At 34.4% G+C, this 21,156-nt stretch overlaps 4 protein-coding genes and 1 long non-coding RNA gene across 5 annotated transcripts; 3 read left to right on the top strand and 2 right to left on the bottom strand.

Annotated features, from left to right (window-relative positions):
* Positions 1 to 733: 733 nt before the first annotated feature.
* Positions 734 to 2,209, bottom strand: LOC125474859. Its single transcript, XM_048578996.1, has 2 exons — positions 1,967 to 2,209; positions 734 to 1,354 (listed from the first exon to the last, which is right to left on the bottom strand). The coding sequence occupies exons 1-2, from the start codon at positions 1,993 to 1,995 to the stop codon at positions 847 to 849; spliced, it is 537 nt and encodes a 178-aa protein (XP_048434953.1). The 5' UTR covers positions 1,996 to 2,209; the 3' UTR covers positions 734 to 846.
* Positions 2,210 to 2,319: 110 nt separating this feature from the next.
* Positions 2,320 to 5,828, top strand: LOC108867212. The gene is made up of 2 exons (XM_048579357.1): positions 2,320 to 2,951; positions 4,256 to 5,828. The coding sequence occupies exon 2, from the start codon at positions 4,410 to 4,412 to the stop codon at positions 5,826 to 5,828; it is 1,419 nt and encodes a 472-aa protein (XP_048435314.1). The 5' UTR covers positions 2,320 to 2,951; positions 4,256 to 4,409.
* Positions 5,829 to 6,395: 567 nt separating this feature from the next.
* LOC103939011 lies at positions 6,396 to 8,065 on the top strand. The gene is made up of 4 exons (XM_048579356.1): positions 6,396 to 6,676; positions 6,768 to 7,076; positions 7,165 to 7,270; positions 7,373 to 8,065. Exons 1-4 carry the CDS (start codon positions 6,396 to 6,398, stop codon positions 8,063 to 8,065), a joined length of 1,389 nt encoding a protein of 462 aa, XP_048435313.1.
* A 2,224-nt stretch (positions 8,066 to 10,289) lies between these two features.
* On the top strand, positions 10,290 to 13,088 carry LOC125474858 (histone acetyltransferase KAT6A-like). Its single transcript, XM_048578995.1, has 4 exons — positions 10,290 to 11,692; positions 11,774 to 11,866; positions 11,973 to 12,074; positions 12,182 to 13,088. The coding sequence occupies exons 1-4, from the start codon at positions 11,510 to 11,512 to the stop codon at positions 12,956 to 12,958; spliced, it is 1,155 nt and encodes a 384-aa protein (XP_048434952.1). The 5' UTR covers positions 10,290 to 11,509; the 3' UTR covers positions 12,959 to 13,088.
* Positions 13,089 to 16,672: 3,584 nt separating this feature from the next.
* Positions 16,673 to 17,557, bottom strand: LOC125474860. Its single transcript, XR_007256229.1, has 2 exons — positions 17,332 to 17,557; positions 16,673 to 16,970 (listed from the first exon to the last, which is right to left on the bottom strand). It is a non-coding gene; the product is annotated as an uncharacterized LOC125474860 (long non-coding RNA).
* Positions 17,558 to 21,156: the final 3,599 nt, after the last annotated feature.

Below are 21,156 nucleotides of genomic sequence, written 5' to 3'. Positions count from 1 at the left end.
TCAGACACTGATGAGTTCACAACCATGTGATCCAATGACCAAAGTTTAAAATTTTCCTCACAAAAGAAGAGATGCTAAACCCGTTTTTAATTAAAAAGAGATGAAAGTGAAATGGGACGTAGGCGATAAAATTTAGCACAAAATTGTTTTTTTCCCTCCCTTCCACAGTGGATGGCATGACAAGCTTTTGTATATCGTTTCGTGGCCAATAACCTCCCACGCCAAGTGTGATACAGACACTGCTTTTCCCCTTCACTCAAAACCCAGACTCCGTTCCTCTCTGCCCTTCCTTTACTCTTATCTCCTCATTCGACAAAACATGGACACCGTCATCTCCAATTTAGCATTACCATCCACATGTTGGTTCACTTTTAACCAATCTAGTTAAATTTATTGGTTCACTTTCTAATGCCTGATTGAAAGAGCTCTTCGTTGATCAGCAATTGACCACAAGTTGGCCAAGGATTTGACAATTAGATTAGAAATTTCTTTTCTTTTTTGGCAAAAAAAAGAGAGTGACTTGCCCTGATTAAAAAAGTAGACAATACTAAAATCAATTCATATAAATTTACATAGCAATACTTGAACACTATCTATTTAACTCAATAAGTTTCATAGTAATATACTCCAGATGGAGCTAGCAAGATTAGCAGCACAAGAAATGAGACAGCAAAACGGAGCACAAAATACAGTCGTGCATGAAAGAGCTAATCAATTAGGATGTCGTTGCTTGAATTTTCTTTCACATATTACCACTTCGCACTTAACTATTCATATGTTGGGTTCAATATAGTCCAACTCAACAAAATGAGGAGAAAAATAATGAGTAAAAGAAATACCCCAAACCTAAACTGTGGTTACTTGAGGAAGCTCATCAATTTGTTCTTTGGGTTCCGTTGCGAAATGTCGGATGATCATGTTCAGATAGTCTTTCAATTTGCCAAATGTAGGAACAACTAATGCAATTGCATTTTCATACAACGTTTTGAGGTACTCGAAGGGGTAGTCATTTCGTACAACTTTCAATAACCAAACAACCCAGAGCAACCCAGCTACTAGCCCTAAAACTGGCACAAGGATCACCACTTCCAAAACCACGGCAAGAGTTCCAAAGAGGAGGCTAATCTTATTGATGATTGATTCTGCCAAACACGAATTAGGGCCTCTAAAGCCAATTAGTGATCCGCCATAAGCGAGTATGGCAACAATAAGAGACACCATAGTCGTGTAGTTTGTATCGAACATAGACTCATTTTTAGCTCCCTGCTTCAGTTGGATGAAGATGCCTAGCATGGTGATGAGGGAAGAGATATATTTATGCAATACCATTGTAGAACGTTCTTCGTTGCTTGTTCTGTTATATATAGAGTTAAAGAGAAAATTAAATGGAATTGGAATATCTAGTAATTAATCAAGTCAATATATCAACTGAAGCCAACTAAGTACGCAAGCAATAGTAAGTTGTAACAGGGTACCTATCTAGCTGCTATTTTCTTAAATGATTATTATAACAAATTGATCTAGACATTCGATGCTCTTAATTGTGAACAAAAAATGCCTAGACTTATCAAGAGGTGAGTTCTTGATAAATTAACCGCTAATCAATCAGTTAATTTCTTCATTTTTAAGTTATATACGAGGGAATGGAATCTTGGAACCCACCCTCTCTCACTAATTGGGGTAGTATCCCCCCCATAACGTAATAAGCTACTTCGGTACGTACAACGCATGAACCAATTTCATTTCCAACACAACATCGTTTATAACAAGTTAAGTGTTGTTTTGGATGCCCATTTCCCCATGGCCTCATCGCACAATAATATGGATTTATCGTTATTCAATCAAGTCGGGCTACATCCACTGCGTATATATGACATAAATATGTGCCATTAAATGTGATACCCTAATATTTTCTCCAAATAAAAGGCGAGGGAAAAAAAAAAGGGGAAGCAGAGTGTACGCTTACCCTTCCAGTTCCGAACGCGGGACATCCATCTGTGTTTATATGACACTTCTGTACAGAGGAAAACAAACACAAAATCCAGATCGTCAGATCGAAAACTCGTCACACCTTCACACAGACGCAAGAGCTCTGTTTTCTCTTCCAGAAAAACAAGAGCTCTGTTTCTTTTTCTTTTTTTTTTTTTTTTTTTAATTTCCAGCCAAAGGGAACTCCAAAACAGAAAGTAGAGATGAAGAATATGGTCAATAGCGGCCGTCAAGCTTAAGACAGTACTTACACTACTACAAAAGGACCTAATAGTGTCACTTCTTGCGTCGCTTTAATATTATATAGTGGCGAAAAAGAGATTTGCGACACTCAGTGAAGATGACGTCGTATTTAGTGTCGCTTATAAGCGTCATAAAATTTCTATGTCGCTTTTAAACCGACGTAAAAATTTAGTGTCGCTTATAATCGACATATATTTTAATATTTTTAAGCAATGGCGTCGCTTTAAATAAAATAGTGTCGCTTTTAAGCGACATAAACTATTAGTGTCGCTTCTAGGCGACACTAATTCTTGTTTTTAATATTTTAAATCTTGCGTCGGTTTTGAGCGACATATATTTTGAAAACCAGTGTCGGTTGTAAGCGACACATTGTTGCTCTTTATACCCTCTCCCCCGTGTTTTCTTTTTCTTCTCTTGCACTTTTCTTATTCGTTCTTCCAATTTTTACAAAGTCTCCCGTGTTCCTCTTTCAGCTATCTCCTTTGGTTTGCAAACTTCATTTGTTCCTCTGTTCTCTCTTTCAGCTTTCTCCTTTGATTTTCAAAATTCATTTGTTCCTCTTCACAACAGTAAGTTTTTCTTGCTTATAATATTTTTATTTTCACAACAGTAAGTTTTTCTTGTTTAATTTTTAGTTACAATTTATTTTTGTAGGAAAGTTATTGGAGTTGGTTGAGTACATAAAGAATTGTTGACGTCGAAATTCTTCAACAAATCAGGTTTGTATCCCTAACTTCTTTAATTTTTAAATTGTATAATACACAAGTTTATTTATTTAAAAATTATAATTTAAGCACTTAGATAAAATTCTACTATTTTTGTTAAATTAATAAAAATTTACTCGAATTAATTAATTTTGTCACTCTAATTGTTATTTTAATTTGTTGTTATTTTGATAATTTTTTGTTGTTATTTACTAGAATGAATTAGATGAACATAATTTGAATTGTTATGAGAAAATGGAATGAATAATATTTATAAGCATTTATGTTAAATTAACAATATTAAATATAACATAAACTTATAATATTGAGTAATATAAGAATATATTATGTTAATTTTTTTTTTTTGCACTCTAAGTGTTATTTTAATTTGGTGTTATTTTGATAATATTTTGTTGTTATTTACTAGAATGGATTAGATGAACATAATTTGAATTGTTATGAGAAAATGGAATGAATAATATTTATAAGCATTTATGTTAAATTAACAATATTAAATATAACATAAACTTATAATATTGAGTAATATAAGAATACAATATGTTAATTTTTTTTTTTTTTGCACTCTAATTGTTATTTTAATTTGTTGTTATTTTGATAATTTTTTGTTGTTATTTACTAGAATGGATTAGATGAACATAATTTGAATTGGTATGAGAAGATGGAATGAATAATATTTATAAGCATTTATGTTAAATTAACAATATTAAATATAACATAAACTTATAATATTGAGTAATATAAGAATATATTATGTTAATTTTTTTTTTTGCACTCTAAGTGTTATTTTAATTTGGTGTTATTTTGATAATATTTTGTTGTTATTTACTAGAATGGATTAGATGAACATAATTTGAATTGTTATGAGAAGATGGAATGAATAATATTTATATGCATTTATGTTAAATTAACAATATTAAATATAACATAAACTTATAATATTGAGTAATATTATAATATATTATGTTATTTTTTTTTTTTTTTTGCACTCTAATAAGAATATAAGCTAAACTTATAATATTTAGGAATATAAAAATATAAGAATATAACCTAAACTTATAATATAAGAATATCCTTTCATATAAGAATATAACCTTTCATATAAGAATATAACCTAAACTTATAATATTTAGGAATATAAGAATATATTAATTAATTTTTTTTGCACTCTAATTGTTATTTGAATTTGTTGTTATTTTGATAAGTTTGATAACTTTTGGTTGTTATTTATTAGAATGGATTAGATGAGCATAATTTTGACAACTTTTTGTTGTTATTTTAATTTGCTTTTACTATAATAGGTGTTGAAAATTAAAAGATTGCAATCGTGATAGAGTTCGAGGGGTGAAAGATAGAAATTGAAAATTTTGATAGTTATGCCTACATGATAGGGATTGAAAGATTGTAGGCATCTTAGTGTCAACATAATATTTTACCTTCGTAAAGTGGTAAAATATGGACAAGAGTTGGTTGACAATACCCCGAAATTTTGAAGCGTATACAACTGGAATTAATTTGTTTTTGGATCAAGCAGTTGCAAATGGTGTTGGTCCTGATAAGTTTAGATGTCCTTGCAAAAGATGTTGTAATCGATATTCTTTTGTTAGGAACACCATTGTTGAACATCTCATATTGTATGATATGGATAAAGATTATAAAAACGCTTGTTGGCGACATCATGGCGAGCAAAACATTGGAGAGCAAAATGTGGGAATTGGAGAAGAAGAAACAGGAGATGAGGTGATTGGCATGCATGATTTTCTTAATGATGTATTTGTCCAACCATTAACAGAAGAAGGTGTTGGGCCATCTACTGAACCCCCTATTGGGGAAGGGCGTCCAGAAGAGGTGCAGACTTTTTTTAAGTTGCTTGAAGAGGCAGATCAAGATTTGTGGCCAGGTTGTAAGGAGTTTAAGAAATTGGAAGCAGTTGTAAGATTGTATCAGATCAAGTGTTTAGCGGGAATGCCTGACGAGATCTTCACCACTTTACTGGAGTTAATTAAAAGAATGTTGCCTGAAGGGGATTGTTTGCCTGAATCCTGTTATAAAGCAAAAAAACTTATAAATGACTTGGGGCTGTCGTATGTGAAAATTGATGCATGTCCCAATGATTGCATGATCTATTGGAAAGATACTTCAGATTTGACCGTGTGCTCAGTTTGTGGTAAATCAAGATATAAAATTACCGATGCAGAGGATAGCTCGAGGAAAAAGGTCGCAGCTAAGGTTATGTGGTATTTTCCTTTAAAACCACGATTGCAACGCTTTTTTATGTCGAAGCATATGGCTGAACATATGAGATGGCATGCAACTGAATGTCCTAAGGATGAGTTTATGAGACATCCTTCAGATTCTCCCGCATGGAAGCATTTGGATAATTTATATCCGGATTTTGCGTCAGAAATTCGAAATGTCCGATTAGGGTTAGCCAGTGATGGATTTAATCCTTTTGGGAAAATGAGGAATGATCATAGCACATGGTCTGTGGTGCTTTCTGTTTATAATTTGCCACCTTGGATGTGCATGAAGCAACCAAATTTGTTATTGTCTTTGTTAATACCAGGACCGCGCAGTCCTGGTAAAGAGATTGATGTATACATGCGTCCATTGATTGACGAGCTGAATGAGTTGTGGGAGGTGGGCATTCCCACTTATGATGCGTTTTCCAACCAAAGTTTTACGATGAAGGCTGCCGTGTTATGGACCATAAGTGATTTTCCGGCTTATGGAATGTTGTCAGGATGGAGTACACATGGTTATAAAGCTTGTCCACATTGCATGCATGATAAAGAATCTACTTACTTGCCAGCGAGTCGCAAGATTTGTTATATGGGGCATCGACGATTTCTTGAAGATAATCATAGGTTTTGAAGGCAAACCATCACTTTTAATGGTCGTCGAGAGCATCGTACTGCACCAAGGCAGTGGACTGGTTTACAATGTCTCGAAGAACTTTCTACATTGAGATTTACTTTTGGAAAACCAAACAAGGATGCTTCAGTTGGGCAACGCAGAAGAAGAGCTTCGAGCAGTACAAGTAGTAACAGTCAGTGGAAGAAGAAATCGATTTTTTATGAACTACCTTATTGGAGGCATCTCTTGATTAGACACAATCTTGATGTTATGCATATCGAGAAGAATATATGTGACAGTGTGGTGGGAACATTGCTAGATATAGAAAAGTCTAAAGATGGATTGGCGGCACGTGCAGATCTTGAATTCTTGAACATAAGACATAGTCAACACCCACGTAGAGAAGGAAATAGAACATTTCGACCTCCAGCATTGTTCACATTGAAAAGAGAAGAAAAAACTGCGTTTTGTAAAGTATTGTCTACTATTCGGGTCCCAGATGGATATTCATCAAATCTGTCACGATGTGTGCACGTGAATGAACGAAAAATACATGGGTTGAAAAGTCATGATTGCCATGTTTTAATGCAGCAGTTACTCCCGCTTGCAATACGCCCGGTTTTGCCTAAAGCTGTTACTATGGTTTTATTAGAGTTGAGTGCAATTTTCAGACAGTTATGTAGTAAGAAGGAGTCTGAGGAAGGATTTAAGCAACTGAATTCAAGAATTGCCTTGACATTATGTCAACTTGAGAAAATATTCCCTCCTGCATTTTTTGATATAATGGTGCACCTCCCAGTTCACTTGGCAGATGAAGCAGCGCTTGCAGGCCCTGTTCAATATAGATGGATGTATCCAATTGAACGGTAATGAATAAATTTTTATAATTTTTTTACAATTGTAGTCATAACTTTAATTAATAATTATAATAATTTGTATTTCGTTTTATAATTGTAGGTATTTGCAAACACTGAAGCGCTATGTTCGTAATAAGGGTCGTCCTGAAGGTTCTATTGCTGAAGCATATTTGGTGGATGAGTGCTTGTCATTTTGTTCCATGTATCTTAGAGACGTTGAGTCTCGTCGTACCCGTAGAGGCCGAAATGAAGATGGGATTGGACGTGGAGTATCTGGTGGGTTATCAATTTTTGACTCGAAAGGATGTTATATGGGTTCAGGAGAAAATGTGGAGCTCAATCTAAATGTTCTTGATCAGTGCCATAGATACATTCTAAATAATTGTGATGAAGTTAGCCCATTTAGAAGGTAAGAATGTTTAATCATACGTCGAAATGTTTTATTGGTTTTCTTAACTTTGAAAAAATAATTATCTAAATTGGACATAATTGTGTAGGCAACATGAAGAATTCTTGAAAACTAAATATCGTCGAGAAAGGTTAACTATGCGACAAATTAAAGAGCTAAGCAAGAAAGAATTTCCAGAATGGTTCAAGCAACATGTGAGTTGATATAATAATCATATTATTTATTTATTGTTTTGCATTTTAATTATAACATGTTTATAGTTATTTTGTCAATATTTATCTTCATACTTATTACAGATGAATTCAAGATATGATGCTAATGACACATTGATATCTCAAGACTTGCATTGGCTAGCTAATTATCCTAGTAGGGTTGTGAGCAGATACAAAAGTCACATTGTTCATGGATTTAGATTTCGTATAAAATCTGTGGATGATAAGCATAAGAATCAAAACTGTGGTGTCTTTGTACCTGCAAATGTTCCTGGAGCAATTGGGCAAGTAAATTGTTATGGCAGAGTTGTAGATATGTTTGAGGTCAAATATTGTGGTCCTACTGAAGCAGGAGATAGGGGTCGAGCTGTGATGTTATTTAAGTGCGAATGGGTTAATAGTGAAAGTCCACGAGGAATGAAGACTGATCAATATGGATTTACTATGGTGAATTTCAATCAATTGGGATTTAAAGAGGATCCTTTCATACTAGCATCACAAGCATTACAGGCATTTTACGTGGAGGACACGATTGAAAAAGATTGGCACGTAGTTGTTCGAACTCAGCCAAGAGATTTATTTGACGTATTAGAGGATAGTGATGCTATTGATGATTATGACACGCCGAACTTGGATGATCGAATTCTTGATAATGAAAATTTTCATACAAGGGTTGGCGTGGAAGAGACTCCCTTTCTTGAATCATTAGCGTTGCCTACCGGGTTCGTTAATCATGCCAATACCGACGAAGAGCTAACAGATGATGACAGGGAATAAATATATTAATTATTTTTTGTTAATTATTTTTTGTATTAATTAGACTTTGTTTTATTTTGTATGCTATGATATCGTATTATAAAATTATATTTCTTTTTTTTTTTTTTTTTTTCCTTGACATTCTGTCGCTTTTAACCGACGGCATTTTTCAGGTATGTCAGAATTGCGTCGGTTTTAACCGACGCAACTCCAGCCTATTTCGACGCAATGTTAAGCTTAGGACATGTGTGTCAGACTTGGCGTCGGTTTTAACCGACGCAACCCTAGCCTATTTCGACGCAATGTTAAGCTTAGGACATGTGTGTCAGACTTGGCGTCGGTTTTAACCGACGCAACCCTAGCCTATTTCGACGCAATATGAGACTATTTCGACGCAAGATACTTGTTGTCAATCATATGCATTACCCCTAATAATAATAATTATATATAATTATTTTTTATTATTTGCAGTTTTATAGCCTAAATATTAATAATTATATATTAATTTAATTGTTTTACACCCCTAAAAACAATAATAATTATATATTAATTTAACTGTTTTACACCCCTATACGAATGCAATGAATGTTTTACACCCTAATAATAATAATTATATATAATTATTTTTTATTATTTGTAGTTTTATACTAATTATAATAATTATAAACTCTAAGTGTTAGCCAATCTATCGTTTTACGAATTCTCCAAAACTAATTTCAACGATCCAAACCGTCAAAATTGTTTGTATATGCTTGGAGATCACATCAGCAAAAAATCACAAAAAAAAAACATTCAGAGATCAAGTAACGGGACAAAGCTTTTCGACGGTTATAAACGAAAAATCACGATTTAACGGTTATTTTAACTCCGATTTAGATGATTTTTTATAACTACACTCCTTGACCCTATATGAATACAATGAATGAATTCGATCTTCAATTTAAAATATTTACACAAGTGGATACCACAAAATCTTACGTTATACTTAATGAAAGTATAAATAAACTCTAAGTGTTAGCCAATCTATCGTTTTACGAATTCTCCAAAACTAATTTCAACGATCCAAACCGTCAAAATTATTTGTATATGCTTGGAGATCACATCAGCAAAAAATCACAAAAAAAAAACATTCAGAGATCAAGTAACGGGACAAAGCTTTTCGACGGTTATAAACGAAAAATCACGATTTAACGGTTATTTTAACTCCGATTTAGATGATTTTTTATAACTACACTCCTTGACCCTATATGAATACAATGAATGAATTCGATCTTCAATTTAAAATATTTACACAAGTGGATACCACAAAATCTTACGTTATACTTAATGAAAGTATAAATAAACTCTAAGTGTTAGCCAATCTATCGTTTTACGAATTCTCCAAAACTAATTTCAACGATCCAAACCGTCAAAATTGTTTGTATATGCTTGGAGATCACATCAGCAAAAAATCACAAAAAAAAAACATTCAGAGATCAAGTAACGGGACAAAACTTTTCGACGGTTATAAACGAAAAATCACGATTTAACGGTTATTTTAACTCCGATTTAGATGATTTTTTATAACTACACTCCTTGACCCTATATGAATACAATGAATGAATTCGATCTTCAATTTAAAATACAAAGAGTGACTCAACTCTTCTAAGCTTTCTAGGGTAATTAACTTTCCGATGTGGAGCAACTCTACATATCACCACACTTCCAACTTTGATTTGGGTTCAATGGTGTTTAATCCATTCTAGTAAATAACAACCAAATGTTATCAAATGTATCAAAATAACAACAAATTAAAATAACAATTAGAGTGCAAAAAAAATTAATTTAACATAATATATTCTTATATTCCTAAATATTATAAGTTTAGGTTATATTTAATATTGTTAATTTAACATAAATGCTTATAAATATTATTCATTCCATTTTCTCATAACAACTCAAATTATGTTCATCTAATCCATTCTAGTAAATAACAACAAAAAATTATCAAAATAACAACAAATTAAAATAACAATTACAGTGCAAAAAAAATTGATTCAACTTAATAAATTTATTTATTAAAATATTATATGACATAACATAACTAATTATTTTTAAATTTTGGGTAAATTGATTGGCATGTCTAATTATTTATTAAAATATTATATGACATAACATAACTTAATACATTTATTTATTTGTTCCTTTTTTTTTGGGAAGTACAAATTTTATTTTTATGTTCGGCGGGAGGTTTCCCGGTATTTTTTGCTGGGAATGGGTTGAATTGATTGGCATGTCAACTTGGACTGGTTTTAATCGAGGCAAAATTATACATTTTCGAGACTAATTGAATGTCAGACGATTCTTATTTCGAAGCAAATGTTTTCATATTTCGACACAAACTTTCTCTTATTAAAAACCTGTCAGGCTAACGTCGGTTAAAACCGACGCAATGTGACCTTATTTCGACGCAAAGGCATTTATGACTGAAACATGTCAGACTTTCAGTCAAAACTATGTCAGGCTATAATATAGGTCGAATCAGATATAGTGGCGGTTTTAAGCGACACAAACCTGTGCTTATTTCGACGCTATGCAAGCTAACGTCGGTTTTAAACGACGCAGTAGGCCCTTATTTCGACGCTATGCAAGATAACGTCGGTTTAAAGCGACGCAATAGGCTTGCACTGACAAGTATAGCAGGCTTTATGTCAGGTTACGTGTGGGGAGGTTTAGTCAGTGATTGTGTCGGTTTTAAGCGACGTAATGTATTCATATTTCGACGCTAAGTTGTTATCCATATTTAATTTCTGTCTCCCTTCACTTCCGTGTTCCACTTCTGTCTCTCCTCTCTATCACCCATTTCTGGCTTCCTCTTTCCCCCATTTCTAGCTTCCTCTTTCCCCCACTTCCTTCTCCTTCCATTAAGTTTTGCAATGGATAATTCCCGTGAAGATCAACGTTCTGAGGAACTTCATTTGGAAGAGGACGAGGGTGATGCTGGTTCTTTTTTGAATTGTTATGAGTGTCAGTTTTTTTTTTTTTTTTTGTGTGTTTGAACGATTATTATTGCTAATCTGAAAATATACTTTTGTTTCCTACTTTTTAATTGTGTGTTTGTATTAACAAGGTACATCTCAACGGAGGCGTGGACCCTCAATTCCTAAATGGACGAAACAGCTTTGTTCGTTTGATTCGTCCGGAAAATGCATTAGTGATAACGCTAGTGCTTTTTCAAAACATGTAGCAGCGGAGGTTAGGGACTATAGAAATCTTCCGTTGGAGAAAGATTGGCGTAAGGTTACGGAAGAAGATAAGGAAGCTTTTTGGAATAGAATAAAGGTATATATAGATCTTTTTATTTTTAGTTGAAAATAGAAGAATAGGTCAATGATTGTAATAATATTTGACTAGCGTGATTTTTTTTGTTTTTTGTTTTTATGTATGTAGGGAAGTATCTTTTTTGAAGATGCAGATATAGTAAAAATGCCTTTGATCCGTCATATGACGCTTAAGATTGCGGAGCATGCGCACAAAGAGTTTAGAAATAAGTTAAAAAAAAAGTATTATACTAAAAGAGCAGAACAGGTTCGCAGCGAGCCTCCTCCTGATGTGATTCCTACCCAGTGGAATGATTTGTTGGCATATTGGAATAGAGACAAAACAAAGGTAAACCCTACACGATTTATTTCGTTATAACTTTAAAGTTGCCTAATATAATCTTTTCTTTTTTCGTTCGTTTTTTTTCAGGAGGTTGCTGAAAAAAATAAGATTAATCGGGGATTGAAATCAATGAACCATACTACTGGTACAAAATCCTTTGCAAGAGTGCGGGAAGAATATGTATGGATTGTACATTTTCAAGAGATGATTAATTTTAAATAATTATATTTATTTTTAGTATGAGGTTTGCTTAATTTGTTTGTATGAAATTTTATTTTTGATAAAGCGGAAGAAGCATGGGAAAGAAGCAGATCCTGTAACCTTTTTTCGTGAATGTCATACACGAAAAGATAAATCATGGATTGATGAAACATCGGAGCGTACAGGGGTAATTGATTTTTTCGTGTTAGTATTTGATTTTATTAGTATTTATTATCTATAGCTTATTTTTCTGTTTTACGATTGAATTTTTGTTTTTAAAAATTGTAATGCAAGTCAACAATGGAGAGCAACCTGCAAACATTGATTGAGTCGGGCCAAGACGATAATGAAGATCTTAGGACCCAAGTTTATGTTGATACTATGGGTCCTGAGAGGTATAATAGAGTCAGAGGATACGGTCATGGTGTGACTCCTGATATGGTGTCTTATGCATCTTCTGCATCTTCTACATCAATTTCCTCTAGGAGATCATCTAAGAGTTCAATGGCGTTGCTAATGACTCAAAATAATGAGTTGAAATTGAGAGACGAAAATAATAATAAACGGATTTCGGACCTGGAGAACAAGCAAAATCAGTTGTTTGCATGGTTTTTTCAAAGATTTCAGCCACAACCACCATATAGCCCGGGAACCCAACAATCAGGCCACAGTCAACCTCCTCAACAGTCGGGCCAAAGTCAGCCTTCCCCTGCATATCCGTATGCTGGCAATAATCAGCAACCTCTATATCCTGTGTATCCGATGCCTGCGCAGCCCATGCCATACATGCAGCAGCCGCCCATGCCATACATGCAGCAGCCGCCCATGCCATATATGCAGCAGCCACCTTATCAAGTGCCAGTATATCGACCTGAGATGGCTGCTCCTAGTGGATCTTTTCCTGAAGTTCCAGTTGGGGGGTTTTCTGGAATGCTTGCAGGTGTTGGATTTGATGTGGACTTGTCGAGGATTTTTGGATCAGATGGAGGATCTCAAGGAGGAGTATCTCAAGGAGAAGATTCTCAAGCAGAAGGATCTGGACGACGTTCAGGCGCAGATTCGGTTGGGTAGTTTAATTGGTTCTTTTTCTTGTCGGTTAAATACGACAGTATAATTGGTCTATCTTTTTGTTTTTTTATGTTATGTTTGTAATGTCGGATTTAATGTTTGTTACGACGGACGACTTTTTGGATTTTATGTGAAATGTGAAATGTACGGTTTGGCACTATTGTTTTTGTTATTTATTTTCATTAATGTTTATTTTGATCTTAAAATTTATAATTTTTTTTGGTTGGAATTAATTGAAATTGCATGCAGTTGTTCATCCACTTTTATTATTATTAAAAAATATAGTGTCGGTTAAGACCGTTACTAGTTTTTATATTTTATTTATTTAATTGTTATCTAACGTCGGTTTAAGGAATATTTTATTTATTTCATTTCAATATAATGTCGCTTTAAAGCGACAGTATACTGCATACTTTATTATTAAATAGCTGATGCACGTGTAAGTATGCGTCGCTAGTTTTTATATTTTATTTATTTCATTGTTATCTAACGTCGGTTTAAGGAATATTTTATTTATTTCATTTTAATATAATGTCGCTTTAAAGCGACAGTATACTGCATACTTTATTATTAAATAGCTGATCCACGTGTAAGTATGCGTCGCTTTAAACCGACGTTAGGGTTAGTGTCGCTTTAAAGCGACACTGTGTAGTGGCGGATTAAGCTCAAAAAGCGACGCTGAAGCCCTTTTGCGACCCTAGCAATAGTGTCGCTATTGAAAAGCGACATTACATTATGTAATGTCGGATTTGTGCCAAATTTTCGACAGAAAGTTGATTTCTCGTCGGTTTGTCCTCCGCCGGTGATAGCATATATTGTAGTAGTGTTAAGATGGCAGGCAGATATTCAAATGCTACCGTAACCGGTCCGGCGGTTAATGCAAGCAAAATAAGCCGGTTAGTTTTGAGCTACTCACAAAATGAAAGCACAAAAAAAAAAAAAAAAAAAAAAAAACAGCACTTACTTTTATGAGCACACAATGGTAGAACAATGGAAGGAGCTCAGGACAGTGTGAGTCGCTTGAAATGCAAATTACTGGATCAGAAAGCCGTCTCTGGATTATACTTGTAGAGCTTCAGGGCAGGTCTTGCACTGCGCGGTGCGCAATGGTTGTTTATATATTTGGCTCTACACGCCAAGCACACTTGAAAATGCAAAGTTGCTTTTCTATTGCAGGGTCCCAGTGTGCATTTCTAGTGCATTTTCCAGTGTGCAAAGTTGTTTTATACCGGCTTCTTGCTAGTTTGCTGATACGGAGATTGCTCTATACTAGTATGGACTAATTTCAACAGAGTAAAAAAGAAAAGTAAAACAGTAAAAATGTAATTACAACTATAGTACGGACTTTCTCTTTCATAACGAAAACTAATGTAGAATATAGCGTGTTAAAAAAAGAATTCAATGTTTTGGAGGAATTGAACGCCTTGAGAGAAATCTATTTGAATCTATTTCAATGTTTTGGTGTCTTTCATAAAGACACCAAAACGACTGCTGCTTCCCCGGTTATGAGGATAGAAACTGTGATAAATTTCTCATTAATCTAGTATGGAATAATCATATCATTTGTAATAAAAAAAACAAACAAGAAATTGAAAAAGAAAAGAAAAAAATTAAATCAAGAGCCACCAGGTTAATGTTAAAGACCGGGTGCATGTTATTCCACCCAAAAAAACATTTTCTATTCGCCATCCTCTCCCGACTTTACCCTCGCCAAGTAATCAAGAATAAGTGGTTATCCGCGTCCATTTAGGTCATTCCACCCAAAAATGCTTTTTCTATTTACCATCCTCTCCCAACTTTACCCTCCCGACTTTACACTCGGCTAGTAATAAAAAATCAGCGTTTATCCGCGTCCATTTAGGTCATTCCACCCAAAATACTTTTTCTATTCGCCCTCTCCAGCTCGCCAAGTATTGCTGCGCAGTGCAAGTCCTGCCCTGACCACCGGACCGGTTACGGTAGCATTTGAATATCTGCTCGCATTGACGACGTTCAGAGAAGATGTCAGAATATAAAACTTTGAAACTCCCAATTCCTTGAACCCGACTTCCAGAAATTGAGATGTGCAATTTGAAGTTTTGAACCAAGGAGGAGTATTCACATATCACCGAATCCATGCTCCAGAAAACTATTACTTTAAATAAAAATCCAAATCCTTACACCCATTCTCCAGATTGTCCAGAATCATCAAAAGGAGGAGGGATTGGGGTTCGATTGAACCTCTCTGCGTGGTTTGCTGCGCGTCTCCTTAAAGAGAGGCAGAAAAAGGAAAAACAAAAAAAGGAAATAGAAAAGATAGTAATAATTAAAGCACGGTTAAGTTCCAGCCGCACGATCTCATTAAAGAGTCTGTGACAACTGAATATACCATAGGAATTTAAGTTACAAAACAAAAATTCTAGACTGATTTGGTATTTATTTCGGTTTTAATTTTTAACCATTTTTTGTGTTATACATAAAGGAAAAGTACGTTTTAGTGAAATAAGAAATTCAAAAGAGTGAAAGAATGACGGTGGAAGAAATGTAAAAATAATGTGTACGAAATGACACACACAACAAAAACTTAATATAGGGTAGTTATCATTATATCAAGTTTTTAATTTCATATAATTTTCATCCCTCCTTCCTCCCACAACCTCCTTTCATCCCTCCTTCCTCCCACAACCTTCTTTCATCCCTCTCCGTTACTTATTTTTCTCATATATTTTCTCTCTCTAGCACAAAAATACATTAGAAAAGTAAATTATGTTAATTGCCAACTCTTTTCGCAAGAATTAGGATTTAGGATGTCATTGCTTGAATCTTCTTTCACATATTACCACTTCACACTTAACTATTCATAAGCTGAGTTCAATATAGTCCAACTCAAAAAACAACACGTAAAAATAATACCCCAAACCTAAACTAAAACCATGGTAGAAGTTGCTTGAGGAAGCTCATCATTTCGTTCCTCGGATTCCATTGTGAAACGTCAGATGATCATGTTTAGATGCTCTTTCAATTTGGCAAATGTATGAACAACTGATGCAATTACATTTTGGTACAACGTTTTGAGGTATTTGCAAGCGTACTCAGCTACAATGTTCACAAACCAAACAACCCAAAAGAAAACCTGGCACAAGGATCACCACTTCTAAAATCAAGGCAAGACTTCCAAAGAGGAGGCTAATCTTATAGATGATTGATTCTGCTAAATCCGAATTTGGGCAAGCTTGGACGTGTAGTATTATAGAACCAATTAGTGATCCGACATAAGTGATTAGCGCAATGATAAGGGACACCATAGTTGGATAGTTTGTGTCGAAGAGAGACTCATTTCTGACTCCCTGCTTTAGTCGGAGGAAACCGCCCAACATGGTGATGAGGGAACATATATACGTATGCAGTACATTTGTAGAACGTTCTTGGCTTGTGTGTTGTATACATATAGTTAATGAAAAAGTTGAATGGAATTGCATTAATGAATTATCTACAATATATATGGTTTCTTAATTAATAGAAAAATGTTAGGAAGACCATGTTTTTGTACTATTTGATGTGGTAAATGACGTGTACATGTCACTTCAATTAATAAATTTATATTAATAAATGTTGCGTATATGTCACATGTCACATGAGATGGTACACTAATGTGATATAAAGAATGAGAACGTATGATCTACCTATAAATTAATAAAGCTAATAAATCATCTGAAATAAACTGATTAAGTAGGTAAGTTGTAACAAGGTACATAGCTAGCTGGTATTTTTCTTCAATGTTTGTTAATAACTAATCGATATAGAGTTATAGACATTCGGCACTCTTAATTTCTCAATAAAAAAATGCCTAGACATATCAAGAGCTGAGTTCTATAGCTTAATTGCTAATTAATCAGTTCTTTTTTGGCATCCCATCATTTTCCCCAAATAAAAGGAATAAAAAGAAAAGAGGCAAGCAGATCATACACTTACCCTTCTAGCTCCGAACGTAGCGAGCAATGTCTGGGACACGATCCATCTGCGTTATATAACGCTTCTGTACAGAGGAATACAATAACAAAATTCAGATCGAAGACTCGTCACACCTTCACACGCACACACACACAAGAGCTCTGTTTTCTCCTTTCCAGAAACGAGAGCTCTGTTTTCTTTTTTTCTTTTCGTTTTTAAATTCTGGCAAAAGAGGACTCCAAAACAGAAATTCGTTACGAAGAATATGGCCATTTACAGCCGTCAAGCTTAAGACAGTGCTTAAGAATGTCAAGCAGATATTCAAATGGTACCCTAACCAGTCCGGCGATGAATGCGAGCAAAAAAACGCAGTTACTTTTGAGCTACACTCCCAAATTGAAGCGCAAAAAAAAAAAAAAGAAAAGAAAAAGAAAAAGGGCACCTACTTTTGTGAGCAGACAAGGGTAGAACGATGGACGGAGCTCTGTAGGGTGTACGTCGTCTTCAAATGCAAATTACTGAACCTATGATCTTGTGAGTGAAAAAATGCAAGTGGGCGCTGCCTGGATGTTGGGCGGAAGGGCAGGCGGTCTCTGATCATATTTAGACAGGTGTTGGAATATTAGTAATTGGATGGGTAGGATAACTTCTACGAGCCAGCATCCATAGGCGACAAACTGTGGGCCTACCATCAACGACAACCCCCTAGCTCGTAACCCAATAAAAATAAAAATAAAAAACAGTTGAAACCATACGAAGAATTTGATACTATACCAAGAGTTTGAAACTATATGAAGAGTTTGAAATTATACAGTGAAACTATACGAAGAGTTTGAAATTATACAAAAATTTTGAAACTATACGAAAAGGTGAAATTATACCGTTTGAAACTATACGAAGAGTTTGAAATTATACACAAAGTTTGAAACTATACGAAGAGTTTGAAACTATACGAAAATGTGTGTGCTATTCACACTTTTCTTTTTACTTCTCACACATTTCTAATTAATTTCGATTCATTGATGTTCTTCAATTTATTTAATCCAACAATCGCAAATCAAGAAGATGTGTGAAAAGTTAAAAATGATGTGTGAAATAGGATCACTTCATCGAATATGCAAAACAAAGACAGAAAGCGAGTGTTGACGATCAAACCAAAATGGAAAACGACTGTTGAGGATGAAACCACACTGGAAAGCGACTCGTTGACGAAGAAAACAAAATGGAAAGCGACTCAGATAAATGTTGATGCCACAACATTTATGTCTTCTAATCTGATCATAAAAGATGGAAGATGCGCAAGATTAAATCAACGGCTCAGATAAATGTTGAGTGCCTAATTGGAGCAGGTTAGTCTTTTCAACTTAAACAATCAGAAATTAAATTGTTCCCTTTTTGAGTTTATTATGTGCTGACTTAATGTGCAACTGGTCGGTAGCGGCTGCTGACTGTGCTGAGTCGAACAAGACTGTTTCCTTTCCTTTTCCTGGAATCTGGATAAGACTATGGAGGATGATGGACCCTTGGGTAGAATGACATGATTATCCCCTCCAGCCAGAATGTGACATGATTCCCTCATATATATAGACCAATCCCAATGCATGTAATTTTATTTGTGTAAAGTTTCCATTTATAAAGAAGTTTCAGGCTATTTGTTAACTTTGTACGTAACAAAGTCGTTTTTGATTTAAATATTTTTTTTTTTAATTTCTTGTTTGTTTTTTATTACAAACGATATTATTATTTTATACTAGATTAAAGAGAGGAATAATGTGAATCCGAAATATAATAAATTGAAGAGGAATGCCCTAACCATCAATTCAATATTAGCGATTATACATGTTAGAGAGTCGATACTAGCATTTGTACTACAAGTAGTATAAAGAGACAGAATTGATGAGAAGGTGTGTTACAGAATATCAGCAAATGTTATGGTTGGAGACAAAATTTATTTGATACATAACTTGGATTGGAATTTGAAAATGAAAGGGAAAGTTATTGTGTACTGTTTCTCTTATAATTTACAATCTGCTTGGGACGAAATGCAGAGGCGAGTAGATGCAACATTCTCGGTATAAGTCGAGACTTTCACCAAACTGAGACGCCGTTGGCATGCGTGAATGAAATAGTTTCAGAGAAAAATGGATGCAAAAATCAACGTCAAGCACCGGCCTTCTTCCTAGCCTTGTGGTTAAGCGCACCAGCATGGACACGGCTTTGGGTTCGAAGACTACTGCAGTTTATGTTACACTCTCTTTGTCTCAGTTTAACAAATTCTTCTGTAAACTTATTTTGATTAATCATACAAGTTCACTCTGAATACCGGAAACCAAATTAAGGATTGTGTGCAATTACAACTCCATGGCTTAAAAATTCCAAGGAAAGATATCCATGCATATTAACTCTACTGCGATGCACTTCTGTATCTCTATGGAAAGGGTAGCTCTCCATGTTTATTGTTGAGGAACACGAGAGTTAGTTTTCTCATATATTTTCTATCTCTAACACGAAAAATATATCAGAAAGTTAATTACCAACTCTTTTCACGGAAATTAGGATGTCGTTGATTGAATTTTCTCTCACATATAACCACTTCGCAGTTAACTAATCATAAGTTGAGTTCAATGTAGCCCAACTCAAAATAAGGAAAAAAAATAACGAGTAAAACGTATACTTTAAACCTAAACCTAAACCGTGGTAGAACTCACTTGAGGAAGCTCATTAGTTTGTTCTTCAGGTTTCATTGTGAAACATCGGATAATCATGTACAGATAGTCTTTCAATTTTCCAAATGTATGAACAATTGATGTCATTGCACTTTGATACAACATTTCAAGGTATTGACAGGCGTACTCAACTACAACGTTCACAAACCAAACAACCTAGAAGAATAGGGCGACTAGCCCTAAACCTGGCACATGGATCACCACTTCTAAAATCAAGGCAAGAATTCCAAAGAGGAGACTAATCTTATTGATGATTGATTCTGCCAAATCCGAATTAGAGCGAGTTTGGACGTGTATTCTAGAGCCAATTAGTGATCCGCCATAAGCAATTAGCGCAACGATAAGGGACACCATAGTTAGGTAGTCTGTGTTGAACAGAGACTCATTTCTAGTTCCTTGCTTCAATTTGACGAAGATGCCGAGCATGGTGATGAGGGAACATATATATTTATGCAATACTTTTGTAGGATCCGGCAAGGATTCTTTTCCCTAACTAACTAGTATATGGGCCCACAAACAAAATTTGTGCCAAATTTTTTATTTTTGTTTTTAAATTTGGAGAGAGTAAGAGATTGAGAGAGAACGTGGCAGTTGAGAAGGAGGGAGAGAGGTTTCTTTGTTTTTTTTTTAATTAGAAATGTTAAAATCACATGTAGGTGAGGTTTTAACAAAAAAAATAGCAAAATTTTGTTTTGTAAAATTACATTATTATCCTTAAAAAAATTTTGTTGTGATAGAAGACTAAATAGTCTTTTCATCCTATTTTGGTTGATAAAGAGAGTTCTATTAATATGTAGTTTATGTATCGGAAAGCTTAATCTTTTGATTGAATTGGAATGTGAAAGATGTATGGATGCTTAAAAGCTTAAAACTCTAGAATGTTGAACCCTTTTTTAGTATTTGTGATGGACTAGCTTAAACCAACCAAATCAAACCAATTAACAATGATTTGGTTCGATTTCAATGGTGGTATTGATAAAAAATCAAACCGAATTGTTAAATGGTAATTAGTTTCATTATATTTTTTGTGTCAAATTGAAACAAACCGAACCATGCTCACCCATAACCAAAACCACCACTAAAAGTTTGGTTCGATTTCTAAACCATTTGACTTTTTAATGGTAAAAGTCGAACCAACAACTACAATTTGAGTTGGTTAGTTTTCCATATCTTTTTTCGAATTTTTTTGATATTTTTACAGAAACATCAACCGTATCAAAGAAATTTCAAACACTAGTGACTTCACGTCCACGTGATCCAATGACCAAAGTTTAAAATTTTCCTCGTGATGCTAAACCCGTTTTATTTGAAAAGAGATGAAAGTGAAATGGGACGTAGGTGATAAAATTTAGCACAAATTTTTCCCTCCCTTCCAGAGTGGATGGCACGACAACCTTTTGTATGTCGTTTCGTGGCCAATAACCTCCCACGCCAAGTGTGATACAGACACTGCTTTTCCCCTTCACTCAAAACCCAGACTCCGTTCTCTGCCCTCCCTCTATTCTTTATCCCCTTCATATAAATTTACGTAGCAATATTTTAACG

This window comes from the organism of the source record quoted next, unplaced genomic scaffold (genome assembly GCF_019419815.1).
Source record: "Pyrus x bretschneideri cultivar Hongxiangsu unplaced genomic scaffold, Pyrus_bretschneideri_v1 Contig13, whole genome shotgun sequence".
NCBI classification, from domain to species: domain Eukaryota; kingdom Viridiplantae; phylum Streptophyta; class Magnoliopsida; order Rosales; family Rosaceae; genus Pyrus; species Pyrus x bretschneideri.
Note: the sequence above shows the minus strand (reverse complement) of the source record. Positions and strands in the feature narration are given on the sequence as shown.

Bases quoted from the DNA above. Each gene is read 5' to 3' on its own strand.
- LOC125474859 (XM_048578996.1), bottom strand. From the start codon at position 1,995: ATGGATGTCCCGCGTTCGGAACTGGAAGG. The intron at 1,355-1,966 runs GTAAGCGTACAC...TATATATAACAG, and splicing joins CCGCGTTCGGAACTGGAAGG to AACAAGCAACGAAGAACGTT.
- LOC108867212 (XM_048579357.1), top strand. From the start codon at position 4,410: ATGGACAAGAGTTGGTTGACAATACCCCGAAATTTTGAAGCGTATACA.
- LOC103939011 (XM_048579356.1), top strand. From the start codon at position 6,396: ATGCAGCAGTTACTCCCGCTTGCAATACGCCCGGTTTTGCCTAAAGCT. The intron at 7,077-7,164 runs GTAAGAATGTTT...ATAATTGTGTAG, and splicing joins GAAGTTAGCCCATTTAGAAG to GCAACATGAAGAATTCTTGA. The intron at 7,271-7,372 runs GTGAGTTGATAT...TACTTATTACAG, and splicing joins CAGAATGGTTCAAGCAACAT to ATGAATTCAAGATATGATGC.
- LOC125474858 (XM_048578995.1), top strand. From the start codon at position 11,510: ATGCCTTTGATCCGTCATATGACGCTTAAGATTGCGGAGCATGCGCAC. The intron at 11,693-11,773 runs GTAAACCCTACA...GTTTTTTTTCAG, and splicing joins GGAATAGAGACAAAACAAAG to GAGGTTGCTGAAAAAAATAA. The intron at 11,867-11,972 runs GTATGGATTGTA...TTTTTGATAAAG, and splicing joins CAAGAGTGCGGGAAGAATAT to CGGAAGAAGCATGGGAAAGA.